Source organism: Homalodisca vitripennis, chromosome 1 (genome assembly GCF_021130785.1).
Source record: "Homalodisca vitripennis isolate AUS2020 chromosome 1, UT_GWSS_2.1, whole genome shotgun sequence".
NCBI lineage: Eukaryota > Metazoa > Arthropoda > Insecta > Hemiptera > Cicadellidae > Homalodisca > Homalodisca vitripennis.
In genome coordinates, this window is record NC_060207.1 from 112,030,992 (window position 1) to 112,055,806 (window position 24,815).

The following is a 24,815-nucleotide window of genomic DNA, read 5'->3' on the forward strand; positions in this document are numbered from 1 at the left end:
CATAACTAGTCACAAATTTAATACTAGAGTAACACCGAAATTCTCGGTGAAGTATTTCAGGAATAAGGAAATTGCCTCAGAACCAGAGAACACTAACTTCGCTGAAGCATTTAGTCATCGGATATTGTTATCACCGAGGAAGGAAAGGAATAAGTTGGCACACTTACCAAGAGAGTGAACCCTTCTATCTTCATATAGGCGCTCCAGACTCTGCCGAATCAGTATCAGAGGAAGTGTTCGTAGCCAATCAGAACGACTGCTTATAACTTATAATTCTTTTAAGACTGACAACTTAATTTTAGGGTAGTGAAAACTTCACAACTTTAAATCTACAATAACAAAACCTTCAAGCCTGGAAGTTATAAAAGTGTGTGCCATTGAGACTTGACCGATTTAAGGATGGATTTTCAACTTATGTTGTTATGCGAATTACAATTTAACAAACGTAACTTTTGAAACTGTCTGTGTCTATAATACTGGTAACTGGGGTGTTATTTAAGTATTGGTTTATTTTTCAGCTTTGCATGGGGAAACAGGAGGTCTACATTTTACTGCAGATCCTATTATAGTGAACGTAATTGAGCTTTTAGGATTACGTTGAGATTTAAAAACTTTTGAATAATGTATAATTTCTTCATACTGATTAAAAGTGGCATCTCTTTCAGGGAATCTGTTTTAGGTTGAGATGTATATCCCCAACAGTAACATTTTAATTCGGAAGAGGATGGATGAGCCTTTTGGTGAGTAGCTGAAAAGACATTTTAATCTTCTGAGACATAGTGCTGGTCTAGGATGGTATGAAGTCGATCAGGAGGAGTGGTGGCATGAACTAAGGTAGGAGAGGACCGGTGTTCTACACTTTTTGAAAGAGTCATGTATCCAAAATAAAAAGTGTACTGATCACTTGCTTTTGATCAGGCTCCAATGAGAGGGCTTGTTTTACTGCATCGCTAAATGTTTCTAAGAATCTTTGCCTTATGCCGATTATAATGGCAGAACACGAAGACCCATATGTTGAACAGAAATTACGTTTACATAATTACAGCCTTTGCTCAGTGTTTGCAAGGAGTTCAAGTATTGTGTAATAGAAATAAAAATTTGCAATACACATGTTAAATTGTATTAAATAGAATAGTAATAACATTTTTATAGTTTGAGCGTTTTGTGTATTTTACTCCTTTGTTTTAGGATCAACTGACCTCAATACGTAAATGTAGGCTCTGTAGTATATATTATGGGTATACATGACATTGTTATGGGGATGTTAATAATTAGTTATTGTAATGGAATTGTTCTTATGCATGATCAATTTATTGTTTGTAACTTTATATAACCTGTGTGGCAAATTATACTGCTAAGTGGTAAACTTTGAAAAAAAGCTTTATTTGGATTTAAAATGTTATCTTTTCTGTTTCGTTGTCCTTGACAGCTTGACGTTTCACTGTTTTAGTCAATTCAGATTCTATGAGATCAGTCAGTTTCAGTTAGAAGAATAAGTTTGTGTTACTGGTTTTGGCGCTGATGATGTGCAGTTGCATATTAGTGAATTATTGTAGTATTTATAAAAGAATTTGACTGTGATTTCCAGGTAATCTAAGCAATAAATGAGCAAATTATGGTATTAACATTTCCAACATTTGTACTATCCCATAAACGTGTATTTTTGTATGTGTGTAAAATACTGTTTTAGGATTGGCGTGGTATGTGGTTGACATTTACGGATAAACTTATAAACATACTTTTCATATTATTCCATATAACCACATTGTATTGGCCTGATTCTTTTATAATAAACCCCCTTAATTAATTATATATATATATATATATATATATATATATATATATATATATATATATATGGTTCAATATACAAACAAATTTACCAGAAATAATAAGCATAGTCCTAGATTTTCATTTAGAAACTCACTAACTGGTATATTTCCCTTGATTTTCAGCTAGTGTTTAATACATTTGTTAAGTTTACCTCCTGAGTTCTGGAGTAGGAGGTAACTTACTATCAGTTTAGATCGTATCTGTTGGCCTCATCCATCTGGTCAATCCAAAGTATTAAACTTTTATATGATGCTGAGATCACACTGAGGTATCTTTGAGGCCCTGGTAAATAATTAAATTATATTTTGGACTGCAATATGATAAGTGGCCACCACAACAATCGAATCATCAATATTTCTGGATCATACATACTACTGGACAATAACAATATACATTTCAAAGAACAATATGCTTTTGCTTGTTTTCAATCTTAGACATTAACGTATAAATATTAATATAATTCACAAATTAAAATATATATCATTCATATAGCCTAATTACAAAAAAACAATAGCGTAACATTTAATCACCTGATATATTTACAAGGATAAACATGACTAGGCTACTTGTGAAACAAAGAAGACACGTACGTCATTGTTTTTGCCACCAATAGTCAGTAACGAAACACATGATCTTAATTTTAATTATGTATTTCAAACATGATCCTACTTTGAATTAATTTTGAACGAACTGAATTATGTTTTATGCTTTTAAAACCATATTATGGAGAAGTTATACTTTAATATATAAAATAAATGTATTTGTTTCTGATTGCATAAAATAACTAAATTATATTTAAACGACGTTAAGCAACATAGTACTTACGATTACTGTAGCCAATCTAAAATGTCATTTTCAGGTACTGATACATGATTTTTCATTATATTCATAAATACCATTTAATTTTAAATGTAAAAAAAAGTCTTTTCAAGATCGTTTTAGATACGTCGTGTTTGTTCGTACTTTTATTTTTACCTTTAATTCTAGTTTTCATCTCGTCAATACAAACTGGACAATTCGGATTTAAAAGAGCAAGGTTATTATCTTGTAACCATTTAAACATTGCTCAGTGTTTATAAAATTATTTTGAGCCAATATCTGCATATTCATTGTCATTGTGCCTGTCGTTGTCACTAGCCTTCTACATAGACGAAATAACAACAGCTGGTAATAACGTCACTAGCAGCAGCTGGTAATGATGTCACTAGTCTAAATAAAGAAAGCTGGCAATTATTGCTTATGAATATCAATAGGTTAAATGTCGTATTCGATATTCAAGATCGATACATAGCCTAAACCAATTGTGTTGGTGGCCGCTTATTATACTGTAGCCATAATTTTAAAAACACAAATTTAACAATAACATTACAAAACAACAAAACCAACTTGAACCTAGACTTCAAAGAAACCTTACAATATTACAACTTTCCCAGCTTGATATAAACGAGTAACCGCTTTTGTGAAATGGAGGAAAGAATTCTTCCTATTAGTTACCAGGAGCCAAATTCAGATGTTGAAGCCTCTTAAACAGTCACTTGTGACAAATATCTCACATACTTTCCTCATATTCATCGCTATTTTCAAATATAGTTACTTCTTTCTGTTCATTGTTTACATTCAAATTGCTATAACTAATAAGTTGAAATCATATGCTAAGTTAAATCAATTGTAATATCGAATTATTCCTTCGGATAAAAACAATCGAACCATTCGATAATGGCAGTTGAGTAATGAGTGTAGGCCGCTTATTAAAGTCTAGCCGCTAGTTCAGCTGCGGTAAATGTAAAGTTAATGGCTGGGGTGGCAAAAGTAGAATCTTTTAAGATAGGACCTATCACTAAAAGATCAAAATCTAGATGGTGTGATCAAGAATGCTTAGATGGCCATTACTACTAGCTAGCAAACACAACTTGTCAAAACAACTAAATATTTTAAATTCACCTAACCCTAACTTCCTGCTATTTTACAAGAAATGTAGTTCCACTTTTATTGTTCTAGAATTCAATATTTGTCATTTTCATCTCCTAAAATCTTATATTGTTTTGTTAGAAGGACAATTGCAGTAGGATTATAATGCAAACTAATTAAATATTGGGCTCTAATATTATAAACAGCAACCATGACAATGGAATCATCCATATGTATGATTAGTTAAAGTACTGTACTGTAAAAAAAACTCTAAATGTAAAATCAAATTACGTTATGAGTATTTCTAATTATGATTCAGCTGTGTTTTGTATCTAAAGCTGTAATAGGTTAATGATGAATTAAAAACTATCTGTGTGTATTTATATTGAATCTAACAAACAAGCAGTAGGCTATACAACTTAATTATTTCTTGTACTATTTCGAAGGATAAAATTCTCTGAAAGCTTGTGACACAAATAACGCATGTTCATCGCCATTACTTGTAGCCAATACTCAAATACCATACAAATTACCTTCTTGCCAACATCGCTTCCTTTTAGGAGGCAGAAAACAAGAACTGATCGTTATAATGACAAGTAATTTTCACAGTAAGTAATAAGATTTGTGCATACTAATAATATAGTTTTTTTTAAGTCCCCATAGTAGCCTACTTATTTTACTTTGAATGAATTTAAAGTAATATTGAGTAAATGTGAAGTTAATGGCTGGAGTGGCAAAAGGCGAGTTTTGCATTATTAACTTATTTCTCTCATCTTCCTGAACAAAGCTATATAAAGTTTCAAACTGTGGAAATGACAAATAATGACGTTATAGGACATTAAAAGTGGGGCTACCTTTCTCATGTGGATGAATATTTCTTTGTTCTACATCTGTGCTGTTTTGTTTTAACCAAGAGTCAAATGTAGATAGGTTACTGCTGACATCAGCATTGCACCATATTTGGATACTTAAAATAACAATATTAAAGAAATCAGGGGAATTTGACCTAACGATGATTTTGTTAGTTTGAACTTTTTAGTTTTAGAGCTGAGGCCGCAGTATAATAAACGGCCACCACCACAATCAAATCATCGATATTCATGATTAAAGATACTGAAAACAAAATGTCAAACCAAATTTCATAATAGGTATTTCAAATAACAATATAGTTCTGCTAGTTTTAAATCTTAAACATTAATATATTAGTGATAAATAAAAAAATATATTTATAAAATGTTATAGACAAAACAATGCAAAATTTACTTTTTTTGTTCTCTTAGGACAAGAAGCTTAAAAATAGAACCTATTCTTATAAGGACCTTTGTGCTGCTTCAGGAGTGACAGGATGTTCTGGATGGGTAAGGTTGGGGGTAGGGGCCGCCTCCTGTTGTGATTTTTTTGCACATTGTATGTCTATCGATATAAGTGATGAGAACTTGCCAAATAAGTGGTTGGGTCTATTTGGCTATAGTTTTTCGGCCGTTACATTTTATAATTGTAATTAAAATTGTATAAAACCTGACTTAGGCTTAACCGTTCACTAACAGTTTCCACTGTCTCTTCTTGGGAGGCCTCCCTCTTGAAGAGTTAGGGATGTAAAAATTAGTGTACAAAGTGTTGTTTATGCCCAATTTTGATTGCACATTAATGTTTGTTTGTTTCTTTTTTTAATTAAAAGTTAAACTACCTATTAAAAATTACAATTTCCCCCACCTTTTTTTTAGTAGTCTATGCAGCACTCATTGTTCATGTACAAATAAAATGTATACAAATATATAATTAATACAATGGGTGTATAAATTATATCAAAACATTGCTGACAAAATAATTATCTTCTTGAAATATTTCGACCTTGTTGTGGAGAGCCATCTTCAGTCAACAGATGTAAAATGTTCAAAGATGTCAAATCTTAGCAATTTCTGTATAACATCTGTATTGGACCAAGGGTATGACACTAAGTGTGCTGCCATATCAAACTTATTGAAACAGAACTAAAGTATAAACTGCGTGAAGCTTAATTTTATTGATCTAATCTTTTGTTTAGTTATCACATCTAACTAATATAATTTTTCAGGAGAATCAGCAACTAGATTTGGCAAAGTTAAGAAAGTACGAGTAAATCATAAGAAGAGCAGTTGGATAAATTAGAATGTCTCTAAGTGCTAGTGCGGATAATTTAACTGCTGACAATCAGGTATGCTAAACAGAAAACAATGTATTCTTTTCATTAAGTAAATTTGGAATAAAGATAGAAGTATGGTGCTTTTGATAGGAGAATATTGGCCAGATACAACACTTACAATGGATAGTATTTTCTTATATAACATTTTTACAGAAAGCTGTCATTCATTTTAATAGTAGTCCTACTTAGAAGTAAATTAGCCCGTACATAAAAAATTATACTTGTTCTCAATATTACAAGAATCAAACTTAGTTTAAGCAAATTTTGAATACTTATTGAATTAACAAATAGTAACCTCTACAAAATACAAGCATCAGTCTATAGTGAAAATGTACTTTTCACTATTCATTTTTTCAATAAGGTCTTTAAGAAGGTTGTTTATTTAACATTTCCCTACAAATGGAGAAAGTTGTGGTAATAACCAAACGGTGCAGTGTTATACTAGACAAAAGTATGCTGAGTCTGGGTTTTCTGGGTACCCATTGAAAATAATTATCGTTATGTTTGCTTCACTTTATATTAATATTCAGTTATACATGATTAAAAAAAATTATATCATAAACAGATTTCTTTGCTTTTATTTTAAACTATGGCTAATTTTTCGTAGTATTGTATTTAATTTCCCAAATTTTCTTACCATATCTATAGATACCCTTAAACTGAAGAGTTTATACATGTGCATCAAAATTTATAATGGATTCAATTTCTCTTAAGGGTAATATTATTTTGTGATAAGTAAGTTAATCTTCTTGTGTTTTAAATTAAATATATGAGAACAAGTCCTTAAGATATTTACAAGACATTGCTGTACAGTAGGATACATACTTTAAAAGTAGATCATTACTTTGAGCTGGGGAATTGTACGTAGTTGAAGGATCCATGAGTGGTTTTTCCATAAATTGCAGTGTTATCTCCTTACCCAACAGGCATGTTTATTAGAATGCTAAAGTAATCATTTTGCTCTATGTTTTGTAAACCTTGTCAATTCTCTGATGTTCAAACATTGCTCTTCTCCAATTGTGTTGACTATTTAAAAAAAACGATTTGTTTTGGTAGGTGGAAAACGAGTTGTTGTCATTGTCAATACAGCAATATTTAAATGGTTTCATTTATTAAAATCTCTTTGTATGTATGTAACAAACAATCTCTGCCATATGTTTCTAATAAGATTTAGTAACAGAAATTTCAAATTGATATGCTTTCTGAAGGTTTAGCACTTCTATCTCAATCTGGTTCTAGGATTTCTTATCTTATATTATGTTTCACATGATTACGGCATTGCCAAATTCACACTCAAATAAAAAACACAGTGAAGGTCAACACATAACACAAAAAAGAATTAATTAGTTAACCGTTGTGTACGTACTGGTTGGTTTGTTTGTTCGTGTTGTATCAGTTATGTCTTACTTAAGTTGAGCGCTTTATTTGTAATCCTATTATTGAAGTCTTGTCATAAATGGGATGGTTCCTAGCACCGATTCTTTCATTAAAAAATATTGTTCTCTCTTGTATAATGGCCTTTATATAGTTCTATGTCTTCTAATGTATTTAATTTTTGTGCTTTGTAGCAATGATACGTATTTCCATATTATCTGCTGTGTTTGTATAATAATGGATGTAATTATTAAGTTGCTCAGTAAATTTAGACTGTCTGCAAGTTTTTTAAGGGCTGAAATTTGCTTTTTAAAGTGGGTTAAAATGATGTTCCTGTTTGACATATGTATGAGGCGTGTTTAGAAAGTAAGTACCGTTTCATTCTACTGCCGCCTTAGTGCATCAGTGTTCCGCACATGCGCACTAGTCGTCCATGTTCACTGGCTATCCTCTCACGCCATTGTAGTTGTTCTATGTTGTGTTTTGTTTTCTCTGAACGTTTAAAATGTTTAAGGGCAGTCTGACCGAAGAAATTTTTTTTTTGTGTGATTTTTAGTTTATAACTTTATTTTTCTTTGGAATCTCCTCTTTCTAACGATATATAATACATATGGTACAGAAAATTCTAAATAAGTGAAAAAAAAAAAATATTTAAAATAACCTTGCACACCAAAAAGTCGATCCAGCCCCGCTACTATAGTCAGACTCATAAAAGCAACCCGTGAAAATGATACCTATGACCACATCAAGCACTTCCATTTGTCTGAGGTGATACTTCAAGAGATCAAACCTATATTCAGGGACCTTGCCAAGCCAGAACTGTTGCAAAAATGTCTCAGAGGTAAATCCCAAAACCCCAATGAATCTTTGAACAATGTTATCTGGAGTAAAATACCTAAAAAAACATTTGTAAATCTTGAAACCCTGAAATTTGGTGTATTTGAAGCTGTTTTGACATTCAACAGTGGACACTTAGCTAAAGTAAAATTAATGGAACACTTAGGCCTACAAATTGGAAGGAATTTACTTCAAACTGCAAGACGTCTCGATTTCGACCGTGTTTCCAAAGCTGAAAAAGCTGTTTCCGATATGGAAAAAAAAAATTAGACAGTCAAGAAATGTTGCCAAAAGGAGTACTTGTATGAGGCAGAAGATGATCCAGACAATCCTAGTTACTGTGCTGGACATTATTAAAAGTAAGAAAATTTATTTATTACATATATTTTTTTGTTTTTTGCTGTTTACCGAAACTTAAATTTTTTTAAACTGTAACTGTATAAAACCTACACCGATTGAGATATCTTAATGAAATTTTTAACACACATTCCTTGGCTAAAATACTAGTGCGCTAGGAGAGGGTTTTGGGATATAATTATCCTAATTTGATTTAAAAATATTTATATATTAAAATTTTAAATTTTTAAACACAAACATTTTAAAAATTCATAATTTATTTATTAAAAGAAAAAAACTAAAAACCTCTCCTAGGGCGCTAGAAAAATACAGATCTTCAAAATAAAACCAAAAGCAGTAAGCTATCTTAAATAGTTTTCAAGTTATGCAACATATAGTTAACATTGCGTTCTTATAGGAGTCGGACTCCCCTTAAGGTAATTGGTGGTCCCGCTGATTGTGTATCCAGTTACGTTCTGTAATAAGATTTTTGAACGCAAGGAATGTGAAACCGGCTGAAATGTATCGTTGACTTCGAGGTGTTTGCGGGGAAGACGTGATGAGTGAAGGAATGGTGAGAGAAAGTGGGTTAGAATGTTCAATGGCGGTCAAACAAATGTGCATGATGAGAATCGGAGTGGCTGGCCTTCTCTCATCACTGATCTGATGATCTGATGAGGGCAGTTGAAGAAAAAATCCAAGATTTTTTCAGTCATGTCACCGGAATCTAAACAGCAGTCAATGGTGTGGCGACACACCCAATCCCCAAAGAAACAAAAATTCACGATGACAATGTCTGCCCAAAAGTCATGTGCGCTGTCTTTTGGGATCGGAAAGGTGTTTTGCTGATTGATTTTCTCCCAAGAGGTGAAACCATTAATGTGGCAAGGTATTGTGTAACCCGAAGAAAACTAAGGCAGGCAATTCAAAACAAATGGAGAAGAGTGCTCAGTAATGGAATTGTGTTGCTTCATGACAATACTCAGCCCGATACCGGTACCGTTGGTGGCACTCAAACATTGGTTCAACAATTTCGTTGGGAGCAGTTCGATCACCCGCCCTACAGCCTGGACTTGGCACCATGCACATGAAGTGCGAGCTAGGCAGCCAACACTTTGAAACCAACGATTAAGTGAAAACTGCTGTGGTGTTGTGGCTACATTTGTTAGCTGAAACCTTGTACGAAGAGTGTATAGACAAATTGATGACCCGCTACAACAAGTGTTTGAACATCGGTGTAAACAATGTCAAAATATAGTTTAAGGTTTGGGTTTCATGTAGAAATCTGAACACGCCTCGTAAAAATGGTCATAGTCAGTGCAAGTCAATCCATAAACACTTACACTGAAATAAATATCTGGGTAATTAATTGCCGGTTTAATTTTATTTTGCAATTCATTACTGGTCCTATATGCCTCTCATTCCCTGTGTTTTTTAAACATATTGGTTAAAATATATTCAAAATTGTCTCTATTGGTGTGAATTTTGAGGATTCCCGTAGAAGTGGTTTATTGGATTTAGTGAGTTTGTTGTTTATGTCTTGATAAAGTTTACAGATTTCTTCTTGATTATAACCATTGTTCTGTGCTATGTATTTAGGAAAGCAACTCATACTGACATGGTATTACACAAATTTCCAACCATCCAAGATAACAAAAAATGGCTTCTTTTAGGTCATGTTTCACAGATTAGAAATAGAAAAGGTTCCCATGAATAAAAACTACCCAAAGAGTTACAGACCATACTGTATATAATTTGCCAATCAGCGCTAATAGATGAATGAATTTGAAAGAAAACACTCAAATAGAAGAAGGAAGTGAATAGAACCCTTCAGACCTTTCTCTTAACCATTGTATGTATTTGCGAGCTGTACTAATAACAGTCAGTTATTTTCTGGCAACTCCTCATGTTACTCTTTTATGCGATTTCAATACTTGTGACTTTTTATGATGCACAGAACTGTGGTGATGGAGGCAACATGTGTCTTGAGCTGGCTCTAGAGGGAGAGCGACTCTGCAAGGCCGGCGACTGTCGTGCAGGTGTTGCATTCTTCCAAGCAGCGATACGTGCAGGTACTGATGACTTGCGCACTCTCAGTGCCATCTTCAGTCAGCTGGGCAATGCTTACTTCTATCTTGGTGATTACAACAAGGCGATGCAGTACCACCGTCATGACCTCACACTTGCTAGGTACTTATTTCGTAATTATAATATTTAACTTATTCATAGTGGTCAGATTATTTTCTATGTGATGTTACAAGTTTAAATACCTTTAATTGTTTTCTTCCAAAAAAGTTATAATTATTATTTTTAGTTGTAGCACTGTTTATTTTTGGGTCCTAACTTCTTAATCTGTACTCTCAAAATTCATATGGGTTAATACTCATTGTGGATAGATTTGTTTGGCCGCACATGTCCCAATGTAGCAGTTACACGTCAGCAGCAGGACATTAATGCCGTACTGTATTGAACCTTCCGATGTTTATACTAAACCTACTTGAATATTGCACTAGGTTCTCGAATAAGTTAGACATATTCGTGTATATACTTAAAAAAATATAATATATTATTTCATAAACTATTTTAATACTTTTAGATTACACTTATTAGTCCTCTAATAAATACCAATCCAATTCGGACGGCTGTAAATTTTCTATTTTTAACAGCACATAATAATATTTAACTGATATTGTAAAGAGCAAAACTAGTTGCTATTATAAAAACAGCACTACATAAAGGAGAATATATTTAGTTTCTATATACCACTGCTATCTATAGAATATTTACAAACGTGTATGAGAAAACTAAAGATAGACCGTTGTTAAAAATATTCATTAGACTAATAATGACACTCACCCAGTCTACAATATATTATTAGAACTATTAAAAGGTAAAATTAAAAGTAGATCACTTTTGTGACGGGACTTCTTCAGCAAGCCTTACCGCTAGGCTCAGGCACAGTGAGATATTTTGTTAGTGATCTGCAGTGGGTTACAAAACACTTGTGTGATTTATGTCTCAACTCACATTATTTATCATATACAGTGTCCACTGATGGAGCATGTTATCTTTTAGAACATGAAGTATGATTCACATATGAGTTGTGCCATCTTGAATGTGCTGATTTAGTTACAATTTTTGAGCCATTCCATGTGAAAACAACAAGCCCCCTAAAATAATGTTTATAATGTAACCCTCTCAAATGTGTACTACATTTTTATTGGGATAGCCCCGATAGAAACTAGTATAGAATATTTTTTAACAAATTTTTATGTCAACCATTTGTTGTGTTATCAAAATTTCACTGCACTAATAACTATCAGTAAATTACTCCCCTAATAACTATGGATGTTACTTGGTGAAGGTTTGATGTCAGGAAAGTAAATTAGACTAAATCAAGTAGGAAACAACATTTTTGATATGAGTAACCGGATGACCCAGGAAAGCCAAAGTACTGTGTAGTCCAATCTAATTTACCTAGTGAATACTAAACTGTAAGAAATAAACTTTTAAGATTTTTACAATGGCTGATAATGGAGATATTTGTTTTTTTATTATTGTTGCTTGAAATATAATCTCTAGTATAATAAATGTTTAATAAAAATGTTATAGTTGTCTTTGATGAAGTATTCAAAATGTATCTATTGATTCCATCATTGTCCCTGTAGGACAATGGGAGACAAGTTAGGAGAGGCCAAGTCCAGTGGTAATCTAGGCAATACACTCAAAGTCATGGGCAAGTTTGACGAGGCCATGATCTGCTGCAAACGCCATCTTGAAATATCCAGGGAGCTTAACGACAAGGTAAATTTATTGTTGCTAAGAGTAACAAACATAGTGCAAAATGGGTCTTAAGGCTAAATGTGCCGGTATTACTTCTGGGTTACTATGGAGCATCAAAAATAAAGCAAATTTGTAACTTCTATTGCATGTGTGTCCAAAACCCGGAAAACTATCTCATTATTAAAATTACACTATCAAATCTATAAATGAATTTATAGATTTGTCATTATAATAATTTATTTTTTACTATGATGGTTGAAACATTGTACACTAACTTTTAAATCTCAAAATTAAACTCTTTTATTTGATTAACAAATGATTTTTCACCTTCTAAAAACTGTTAGATTAACTTATTTACCAGTACTACTCCAGATATATAATGTTAATAGTTTGGCAACCAAACGATCAACAAATTTAGTCACAGAGATAGTGCAATCCATGGGATAAATTTTGTAACAGTTTTTTAAGTCTTAAGTAAGGAAAATAAGATAAACCAGGATCACCACCTGGTCGTGCTAATTGTGTAATCGTGATTAAGCTCTAAATTTCATTCATCTTGAAAAACCCTTTAATAAACCGTGAATTCAATTTACAAACTGTGAAAATTTCTACAACTTGTGATTGAATGAATCAACATGTGACGTCATCACAACTATGTTGTAAGGCTCGTTTCACATGTGAGCGGTTAGATGAAAATAGTAAATATACTTCTGAAATATTCTGTTCATTTGTAGTTTCCGTTTTAATTCATGACTTCTAAAATGTAGCCAAGGTCTGGCTGTAGGATTTTGTTTCTACACATAACTGTCACACTATTTAAGCCGAACTAGTTTTTCCTTCACACTATTTAAGTTAGTTTGCAAATAAAATTGTGTGTGTGTGTGTGTGTGTGTGTGTTCAAGTTCAAAACTCTTTATTCAAGTCAACAAAAGTACATAAATCTCACAAATCCCAATGCGCCTCACAGGGCGCGTGCGGGAAAAGTAGTTGACAGTTAACATGTTAAGCTTTGAAACATTTTGCAGTCGTCCATTTTTATCTCCCACCACCATTAACTTTTAATCCAATAGAAAATAGAGACAATTCAAAAATTACACTTTTTTTAGCTTAATCATTATATAAAAAACATTTTTTAGCAGAAAGCGACAAGAAATAACAAATAAAAACCTGTTTGCCATGGTAAGTAAAAACAATTCTGGAAGTATGCACTAGGATGATCTATAGATTTTTAACCGGAAACAATAGTATGTACTATAAATAATTAACAGTAAAAACAACAATAACATTGAAATAATAATAACAATTTCATTAACTGTATAAACTATGAAGTAGAAAAGGCCTATAACAAGAAATAACAAGAAATAAACTATAAAGTGACCTATAACAATAAATAAACTATGAAGAATTAACAATAAAATAATATAACTAAGCAATGTAACAAATAAACCTTATAATCTAAAAAACAGTATAAATTTAAACATTAAACCATAGACAATAACAACGACTTCCCATCAGTTATGTGTGTGTGCACGCGCGCGCGCGGCGTGTGTGTGTGTGTGTGTGTGTGTGTGTGTGTGTGTGTGTGTGTGTTCTACATTATATGAATATTCCTGTTCACTCTATGGAATTTGGCAAGGGATAATACACATTTTTACATTGGTCTTATAAATAACCATGAGGACTAAGAAAAACATCATAGAAAAAACAAATATGTAATCAACTGAGTCCATTCATTTGAAATTTTTTCATTGGTCTATCAATAAGTATGCTGACAGAATGCCTCTTCTGTCTGTCTGAAGACTGTAAAAATTTCTTTTCTGATCACTTTTGTGATTGTCTATCTGTAGTACCTTTTGATAGTGAAATGAGCTATAAGTTTGAAATTTTGCAACCTCAGCGGAGTCTGTTATGCGATATATGGTGTTGTTACTCCTACGTTATACTTTTAAATGGAGCAGTACAAATATAATTTTTAAAAGTAAATTATTACTAAAGAAGAAATAAACTGTATCACAGTCACTTTTATAAAATGCCAATAACAATAGGTTTGATAACATACTTTTTATAGTAATTAAAAGTAAAAAAGAATATTTTATTGTTGCATTATGCAAACTCTTTTTTGTCAATGGAAAGTCTTCCTAATAAATTAAACTGAACTAATTTTATGGCTATTTTTGAGAAAGAAGATGTTTTAAACAACAGTCCTTAGAAGTATAAATCGTATCAAAAATGTAAAACAAATTATGGTGTCATTCAAACATATCAACAGATACAGATTTTGTGTTATTATAACCTCCTTTCATATTACATAAAGTTATAACACAACGCTTTCAATTGTGTTCATTAAAGAAGTGAGGGGGCAGGCCAGGCCATTAAGAGATCATTCCACGAACATCACAATTAACTTCATCAAAAGCCCCTGCTTCTCTTCATCTGACCATTCATCTACAGTCATAATTTGAGTTTCAGTAATGACATTTTAAAGAAAAGTCAATCCCAATTAAACTGCACTCAACTGGTTTATGAAGTGCACTCAAATAAAATTGAATTTGGATCTAAAATAGAATAAAATTAATTTGAATTGAAATATGCCAAGTTTGTGTTTGTATTTTACTGTAGAAGAATTAAATATTTTTACTCTTAACCAATGACTTTAATCTTAATGTACAGTAAAATAACTCAAAGAAAATCGGGTACTACAGTTCAAGAAGTTTCAAAAACAAATCTCAGAAGCATTGTTATTTTTATATATTAAATGTTACACTCTACTAGAGGACATTTCACCTGCTTCACAGGTTAACCACAGTTCAGTCATTCTAAACACAATTAGTATTGCAAAGTTTGTGTTACATGAAAGGTGATACACAATTTGTATTTTTTACCTCTGAGATAAGGAGATTAAATAAGATACAGTGAACGCTCAGTAATCCGGCAGATATCAGACTGGGGTATTAAACCATATTCTAGTGGAACTTAGGCCACATGTTGTCTGCATCCAGGAAACTAAACTCCTTGTATTCCAGCTAAAATAAGCTGCAATTTTTATCAGTGCTGTCGATTATGAAAGGATATCTGTTCCTCAAGGAGGAAATTGATTGTCAGAGTCTTTGATAAATCTAACTTGGTTCTATTAAATAATGGCTGTCCTATATATTGTGTCCACAAACTAACCTGGTTTGCCATTGATCTATCGGTGGATCTCGCGTATTGAATAGACTGGCAGGTATTTTCAGACTTATATGGAAGTGATCATGCTCTAATCCTGATCAGCTTCCCAGAAATTACAGATGTCTTTTTATTTGGCCCAGTGTAGGGAGGCTAGTTCTTTGCTCTGACTCGTTAAGCAGCCTACAGGCTATTAGAGAGACATATATCCTAAATATGTTATTGTGAGAAATATAAAAAACGCATTAAACAAACTTGTAAGAAGAAATGTCCAGGTGGTACTCACTCATGTGGGTTATCTATGTCAACAAGATAGTTGACAGAGTTTCAAGAGATGCATTTTATTTCCGAGAGAAAGAGACGGTAGTCACCACATGTAGTCTTAAAAAGATCTTTGCACCTCTCTTACTTACATTTGTGCCCACAAAATCTGAGACTTTTACAGAGGCCAATCAAATTTGAGAGCTCCTGTTCTCTGGGTGATATATATATATATATATATATATATATATATTACATATATGTTAAAATTACTGACTTAATAAACAAAGGTTTACAATTTGATTTGTATTCAGCTTCATTGATGATTTCCAGTGTTTCTTTGTATCAACAAAAGCTCAGCTACTTTTCCTGAATTTCCCCAGAAAATAATAAAAATAGCTTTATTGCCATAGACAATTACAATATTGTATGGCATACGTCATATCGATTAAAATATATGAGGATATAAGTAAAAGTAACAAATAATAAACAAGTACCCTTAAAAATATCAAATTCAATTGTTTAATGCTTATAATTGAAAACAAAGAAAACAAAAAGTTTGCAAGGTAAAAAGCTAAAGTGCTACACATAGCGGCACCCCCATCCCAATGGAATGGATTAATCCTCATGATCCGCAAACTCACCAACAGAGTAGTAGGCTCCTTGCACCAGCAGGCACCTTAGCTTCCTCTTAAACAATGGTTTCCTATTTTGTACACGCAATTCAAAGGGCAGCTTGTTGAACAGTTTAGCTCCAACCTCAGATGGTAGAGCTTCGTAAGCCTGGAGCCTGTGCTGCGCAGATTGATCTAAATGAATCCTGCCCTCTGATATTGTACTCATGAACGTCTATTTCATAGATTTTACTATTTCAGAATTAAAATGTTTTCATTTTTACTAAGATGCTGTCCATGCTTTGTTTAGTGTTGAATTTTAAGCAAGTCTAGGTCAATATAAGAGCAACTTGCACATTTCTGGGTGATTGTTTAATGTAATCATTAGTTTTCCTGACAATATAATTTAATACTGGTTTATCAAATCTTATGGGGACGGTGACAGTTGTTAAATTAGTGTTCTCTGTTATTTTTTTTCCAAAGATTTGAAATCAAATCCTATAGATGAGTTGTCATTAACATCATTTACACCCGCAATAAATATAGCATGATCATCTTCATTCAGGACTTCAGTAAGCTCAAGTAAGTGTTTTGCAATGTAATTAAATGGTGCACCGACCTCAACATCATACTCTGTGCCAAATTTATTTTGAAGGATAGAACCCAATGATTTGCCATGACTGTCCGCATTCATTATTATCTTCTTCTTTAGTCCACCAATTTTCGTTGCACAGAAATGCTTTTTTGTTGTACAGAAATACTGCTAAAAAGTGGTACGTTATTCACAATTGGTGTCTTCATTATTTGTCTTCTATTTTGATCACTTCTCTTTAATTTTTTTTTTTAATAGGTCATAACACACTGATAATAAGAATGTTTACAAGTGGTTAGGATCATTTGTAATGCATCAGAATTAGAAAGGACAATTTGCTACTCCAATAACAGTTTAATCTTTGATGTGGTTTTTCCTAACCTTCCTGTTATATTTTGTTACGTACAGTATTAGAATATTATTAAACATTGCAGTTGAGTGAAGGCAGGGCTCTGTACAACCTGGGCAACGTATACCATGCCAAGGGAAAACACATCGGCAGAGTTGGACAACAGGATCCTGGGGAGTTCCCCGAGGATGTCAGAGCTTGTCTGCAGCAAGCTGTCCAATACTATGAGTAAGTACTTCTCATTGTTACATTTAGTACATGTTGTTGACAAGTCGGTTGCACAATTTGCTGTGTAATTAACCATTTTAGTTTCGTGGATTAGACATTCCTTATTAATTTATCCCTCATCACTATCAAAATAAACAAATTCTGTGATTTCAATTAATGCATTTTGCATTTTGATTTTTGCAAAAATAACCTTGTTATTCCCAACTATTCAGAACTCTTTAGAAGTTTTACTGATAAGGAAACTAAATTGTTCAGTTTATAGTGCATTTATTACTATAAATTAAGGGAAGTAGAAAAAAAACTAACTACTTATACAATTGATCATGTGTAAAAAACATGGTATTTGCAGAACTTAATGAAGCACCGTGTTTGCGGGTCTATTAGCTTTTTATTAACTTGCTGGAATTAGTGCAACACAAATTTAATGTCACTACATTAATTTGAATTATTACCATGATAATGGCATTCAGCACCTGGCTTGTCTTTGGCTCTAGTCCTACAGTATATCCAGAATCCTTGTATGTGTGTTCTCTTCTTAACCTTTAGGTGAAGGGCAAGGGCGCTCTTAGCGCTGTATGACTGCTTCAGGGGCAACCCAAGGAAGCCAAGTTACTTGACTGAGCATGTGAGTAAAACCATCAATAATTTGGAAAATTCACAAATGCTCATATCATGTTCGGATTCTATGCCGAAACAATTCTGATATGATCATAGTTTCCTGGTGATCATATGAGAGCCCCAACTTGGGCAGCAGGGTGACCTCCTTTTGAGAAGGGGGCATAGATTGATCAAGGAGGATTCAAGTGATGTGTCTAGGTGTTAAAGGATGTAACTTCTGGTCCTCTAAGACCCTTTTTTCTTCCCAACCATTTCAAGGGGATTTCAGGGAATGAGTTGGTGGACAGTTCAGGGAGAGCTGGAACCATGTAACTCATACGTCTAGAGCCCTTTTGTGGTTGGAAGGAAATATCCATCCAACATTGATACTAAATCGAATGGATTGTCATAAATACTGTCACAAAATGTGTGGCTGCAGAGACCTTTATACTGGAAAAGTCTTCCAGATCTGAGACAAGTGAAAGCTGTCATAAATCTTTTATTGATAGACATTTAAGCTATTCTTGGACTCTTAAGACCAAACTTCAAGATTATTCTCTAATCTGTTTCATGAACATTATCGACATAACTATTACCTTTTTAAGATGGGTATCTCTGAGTCAGACATATGTCTCTTCTGCAAGGAGTTCAAGGAGACTGCTATAATTATACATTATTTGTGATTGCAAAGCGATTGCCTCTGACTTGGTGGAAACACCTTTACAGGGCTTTTCTCAAGCCTGATGTGGAACTTTTATCTCTTAGGGACTTCTTCAGGTTATCAAGAGCACTAAGATGGCCTGGGTTGTCTAGATATTAGAGTTGAGTTGGAATAGACCGAGGGAGTTCCGGTGACAATGGTATTTTCTTTTGCAGCCAACTCTATTGAATTGTAGATCATGTCATCTTCACAGCAAATTCAAAATCGATTTCACAATCAAAATACCCACGACTCCAATAGCCCTATTTTGTATTGATGCAACTAAAAAAAACCCGTTATCACGGTGAAGAATAATACAACCAATATGTCTCCATATAGTGGAACAACAATAGTATTTTAGAACATTGCCACTATAGAACAAGATTTGTCAAAAGAATATGGAAAAGCAGGACAAAGTGATGCATTTCACAATCACACTGAGCTGTTCAAGGTGATTCAAAATCTTGTGTGTGGAAGAGCAGTAGGCATAACTCATATGCCTATGTTGTACATATGTGTGTTGATTTTTTGAAGAATTCCAGCGTCTTGGCCCAGAGTACGGCTGAGTGATTTTGTAGTAACCCTTTTGGAAACTAATAATACATTTGCAATGTCTATTTACACTTTATACACATATACATGGGCTCACTCCAATTAAAAGTTCCTCTGAGTGTGGTAAGCCCGGAAGCACGGCATCATGCACAACCTGACTCCCCCGCAAGCGATACACTGGTAGCGGGATTCCTTGCGAACTTGTCGTTTCGCGCACACAGCACATCTTTTCATGGCATTTTGCCTTTTCTCAGTTGATGGTACCAAATCAGGAAAGTGGCATTCAATCAACCGAAGAGGGTCAGCTTCATTTTATGGCCTGCTCTTTTTCACTTTCCGCTGATCATCTAGGTGATGGTACACAATTTGTTCGACAAGTTTTTCTCTAAACTGAAGGGAAGTCATTTTTCCACCAAGCTTTTGATGAAGAACGTGTGCATTGAATATGCACATATTCAATAGATGGCGGAATTCCTTCCTATTCCAGACTTTCTGCCTTTTCCTTTCAAGTGGATAGGCAGAAAGCATCTGGTCAACACGATCTACTCCACCCATAACTTTAATAGAACATTGCGCTCACTCTAGCGGCAATTCTAGGAACTACGGCGAGCTAGCACGACAAACAACAAGAAAACATGAATCACTTATAACCGCGTGTACACACGACAAAAACTCTTAAGGGGTTAAGACAATACGTGCACTTGTATCTGTAGCCTGTATGACTAACATGTGTATGTAGATAAAAATCGAATCGTGAAGGAAACAGGATTTTTCCGGAAATTTGCCATCGTTCAGTGAAACAATAAATCAGTAACACTACATTTACGTTTACTCGTATTTCGATTTTAGAATGATCTGGAACAAAAAATAACAAATGTTGTTGTCATTGCTGTTGACAAATTCCCAATTCAAAGAAGAAAAATGTTTTGCTTTATTTTGTATTCTTTGAATAAACATAATTTTGAGTAAATAATAAATATAAAAAGCTTTATTAGTGAACAAATCGTACATAAAATATTAAAATAATATTTTCAGGTGGCCAAAACTGGTAGCCACTTTTATTTTGGTTATGATCATATTAAGGCAATTCACTATAACACCTATTCTTGCTGTATCACACTATGATTAGACCCGATTTAAGTGTAGTTGATTTAGAAAATAAGATAATGTGGACCCAACTCTCAATAGTCACTCCTCATTAAGTCAAACAGTTCAGTCAATTGTATTTTATATAACAAGGTAAGATTACGCCACACATATGCCAGCTTCTTTTAAATTATATGTCCTGTAAAAATATTCACTGTATATAATTCCTTAATTTTTATATATAAAAACTTAAGTGGGTTCAATATGTTTTTTTCAACTGCTCAGTATTAATCTACTGATTATATTTATTACAGAGAGAATTTATCCCTGATGAGAGAGCTTAATGACACAGCAGCTCAAGGCCGTGCCTGTGGTAACCTGGGTAATACTTACTATCTCCTTGGAAACTTTCAGCAAGCCATCAAATATCATCAAGAGGTGATTGTGATTATTTTACATTATTAGTTTAGTGATCAACAAAATAGAGCCTTTGACAACATTTACCTCAGCACAGCCATCTAATATATTCTACATTTAATTTATTAATTGTGCTCTTGATTCTGTAAAATAGCAATACATTAAAAGTAAGTAGGGCATTTTTATTAATTAATACTTTCTCTGTTAGGTCATTTTCTTACTGCTGTGTTTAACACTTTGAGTGCTGGCCCTAAATGACATGTAACTCTGTAGAATGCTGGGCGATTTTGGTGGTTTTCAAAAATTTATTTAAAAAAAAAGTATTTAAGGTATGAGAAAAATACTTACATACCTTAATTCAGCTTACTTTCGTCTTTCTTTTAACGTGAGATTTTTTGTGGTTTTTTTTAAAAAACTACACATAAAAAATGTTTTTTAAAAACATATATTTTTGGAAAAAAAAATTATTTTTTGAGACAGTTTTTTTATCTAACTTACTAAACTAAGTATACATACAATTATTTACAATGACCCATTTACAAATATAAACTGTCTTTTGAATAATACAAATCATATTTTTGTGTTTTGTAGTTTTTTGACAAAAAACTATGCCGTCATATTGATGCGTCGGCATCACTTTCGCTGTCAGCACTGTTTTCAGTATCTGTAACATAATAATATACTATGTAAAATATGAATATATTTTTATTTTATTCATAAGAATAAAATATTAGTTGTATAAAGTTAATTTATTATAATACAAATTATAGTTTGATTCACGAAAACAATAACATAACCAAACTTTTAGACTGATGTTTATATGATAAATAGACTTACTTATTCTTACCTGAAGTATGTGTCTAATCTTCTTCCATTAAATCAGGATCAATGTCAGAATCGTCAAAAATACTATCTACTCCAATAAAATTATCTTTATCTAATACATCACTGATCGCAACGTCGTTCAAGCTGCGATAAGCCATGATTGCGACATCGACTGCCGGCTGCAACGAACGTCACGTTAGCGGCACGTAAACAACGCGACCGAAGTTGCTTTGTCATTAAGCTCATACAATACATCTGACGCTTTCTAGCGGTGAATTGTGTTACTAAAAACCCAAATAACATTGTAGAGTAGGCAAAACCCGTTTAAATACGGACAATGTAATATAATACCAATTGAAATGACAACCACGTAAAACTACGGGATTAGCATTCTTCGGAAGTTTCGCCGTTCCGTAAAATTACGGGATTAGCACTCTAAGTGTTAAGACCAAAGATATGTTATCGGACTGCCAGCCAAGTTTCAAACTTTTTGGAGAGCTGTACATTAAAATTCATATAATTGTTCTTTATGATTGTAGAGTATGTTCACATCACATACACATTATTAAATATCCAAGTTTACATGAGACGTCATAATACTAACAGACAAATGGGAGATATACGAGGTATGGCAATTAAATAACGGGACTGACACTGCAGTGGAACGAGTGCGCATGCGCCAATCAACAATAACCAACAGCTGTGTAGTTTGAGACTTCCTCTTCAGAATGCAGTTAGTCTCGTTTCTGTAAACAACATCGTTGTGTCATAACCTTCATTTATGTAAGTGTTGTTATTTTGTTTTGCCGGAAAAATGGTTAGCGTAATAATAGAGCAACGAATTGTTATTAAATTTCACGTTAAACTTGGAAAAACCGCTACTGAAACCTATAATTTACTAAAAGAAGTGTATGTCAGTGAATGTTTATCGTGGACTCGTGTTTTTGAATGGTTCAAGCATTTTCAAGATGGTCGACAAGACGTGGAAGATGATTTGCGGCCAGGTCGTTCTTCAACATCAAAAATGGAAGACAATGTCGAAAAAGTTGCTAATTTGATTCGGTCTGACCGATGATTAAGCATTCGTGCAGTTGCTGAATCTGTAGGCATTGATAAAGAATGTGTACGGCAAATTTTACATGACAATTTGAACATGCGAAAAGTGTGTGCAAAAATGGTACCAAAAATTCTTACGATTGATCAACAAGCAGCTCTTAAAAATGTTTGTACTGACACTTGAATGCCATTGAAAATGACCCAAATTTATTGGAAAGAATAATAACATGTGATGAATCGTGGTTTTTTTACTTATGATCCGGAAACAAAGGCCAATCCATGCATTGGAAGACCTCAACTTCACCGAGAGCCAAAAAAAGCAAGAATGAGCAAGTCAAAATTGAAAGTAATGATGATTGTTTTTTTCGACATTCGTGGGATTGTGTACCTTCACTGGGTTCCTGAAGGTCAAACAATTAATCAACATTACTATCTTGAGGTACTTAATAAACTACGTGAAAGAGTAAGAAATCATGGATTTTGCACCAAGACAATGCGCCAGCTCATTCCGCGTTATCTGTCAAGCGGTTCCTGACCAAGTACAGCATCCCAGTGTTAGAACATCCACCTTACTCGCCAGACCTAGCACCATGCGACTTTTATCTTTTCCCTAAGGTGAAATCTGCATTGAAAGGTACGAGATTTGAATCCGTAGAAGCTGTTCAAGAAAAAGCGGCAAGACTCCTGAAAGAGTTGACAGAAGATGACTTTCAGCATTGTTTCCAACAATGGAAAATTCGCATGGAGCGTTGCAGGTATAGAGAAGGGGTGTATATTGAAGGTGATAATAAGTAATTATGTTTAAAATGAAAATAAATTCTTTGACAATATCATTCCCGTTATTTAATAGCCATAACTCGTATAATACACCTTGTGACACTCACTATGGGTGCTGCTGTTTCCGATCGAAGACCTTTGGTCATTGTTGCAATATACACTAAACTTTTTAGCATGCCTAATGAGCCTAATAATGACAGATATGATAAATTTTCCTTTTAGAATCCATGTTGGCATTTGTTAATTAAAGTTAGCCTCTTCAGGTGTGTCGAATGTAAGAACAATCTTTTCAAAAATCTTTGAAAAGGTTGAAATCAAGGATTTATGACAATAATTGTGTACATAATTTGTTTACCCTTTTTAATGTTGAGTATACTTTTGATAACTTTTAACACTGATGGGAACTAGCCTAGGCTGAATTATTATTTTATTATATAGGGTGAGGCAGACCACCTGTCTGCGATGTATAGCAGCTGAACTGAACGTACCTTCTTCGTATTCATGAAAACCCCCATATTTTGGAGCAAAATAATTGAGGAAAATAATTTTTAACGTTAAAAATGCCCCAAAATGGCACTTGAATAGGGAACATTTTTTCTATTCACTAATTATTTTGAAAAATGTTTAATTAAATTTATTTCGCTTCCTATATACAGGATGATCCAAAATGTCAAAAGTTGAATGGTTTCACAGATTTGTTACTGTTACCTTGTTAAAGATTTTAACAAATCCAAATTTTTATCCGAGGTTACCAAAGAAGTACTCTCTTTAAAACTGTTACATTTTTTCACTTTTCAGCACAGTTCCAATTTTGGATATTTCATATTTGTAAGCCGTCCTGGGTATGACGTTAAACTGCCTCTTCCCACCTAACCATACCCTAATTCCTACCAAATCCCCCTCCAGGGTCTTATTAGTACCTGTCCTCTGACCGTTCCAGTACATGGCTCGCTGGGAGTGCTTAAGCCGGCACTAGATGCCCTATCTGGTGTCGGTGAGAGCTGATGTGAGCTTGTCTCTGCCAAGGTGTAAGTCATGTACTGGTTCAGAAGCCAGCCACTTTGGTCCTTGGTTAGGAAGTGTTCATTAGGCAGGGGTGTCGGAGCCCCTGTTGCCACGTGCGAGTCCAAGTTGTGCGCGTATTCCCGACTTGGTAATCGATGGAAACTGGGCCTCGGGGAACTGAGGTAGGGTTGTCCCCCAAGCTACGGTTTGTGGGACACCTGAGGGCATGCCCGCTCCCGGTGAATCGGCCCGCACTACTAAACACGATGCGCTGGTGACCCTATATATGGATATTCAAACCACCCCACCGTTAGGGCAAGAATTCAGAGGAAGAGATC

At 33.7% G+C, this 24,815-nt stretch overlaps 1 protein-coding gene across 3 annotated transcripts in view; it reads left to right on the forward strand.

Annotated features, from left to right (window-relative positions):
* Positions 1–1,435: 1,435 nt before the first annotated feature.
* Positions 1,436–24,815, forward strand: part of LOC124369341 (G-protein-signaling modulator 2) — a 60,817-nt gene continuing 37,437 nt past the window's right edge. For all 3 annotated transcript variants that reach the window (XM_046827318.1, XM_046827324.1, XM_046827327.1), the window contains exons 1-6: positions 1,436–1,588; positions 5,816–5,935; positions 10,428–10,660; positions 12,139–12,274; positions 17,320–17,462; positions 20,712–20,835. In XM_046827318.1, coding sequence (XP_046683274.1) covers positions 5,891–5,935; positions 10,428–10,660; positions 12,139–12,274; positions 17,320–17,462; positions 20,712–20,835 — 681 coding nt within the window. In that variant the 5' untranslated portion in view covers positions 1,436–1,588; positions 5,816–5,890. The remainder of the gene's footprint in view (positions 1,589–5,815; positions 5,936–10,427; positions 10,661–12,138; positions 12,275–17,319; positions 17,463–20,711; positions 20,836–24,815) is intronic.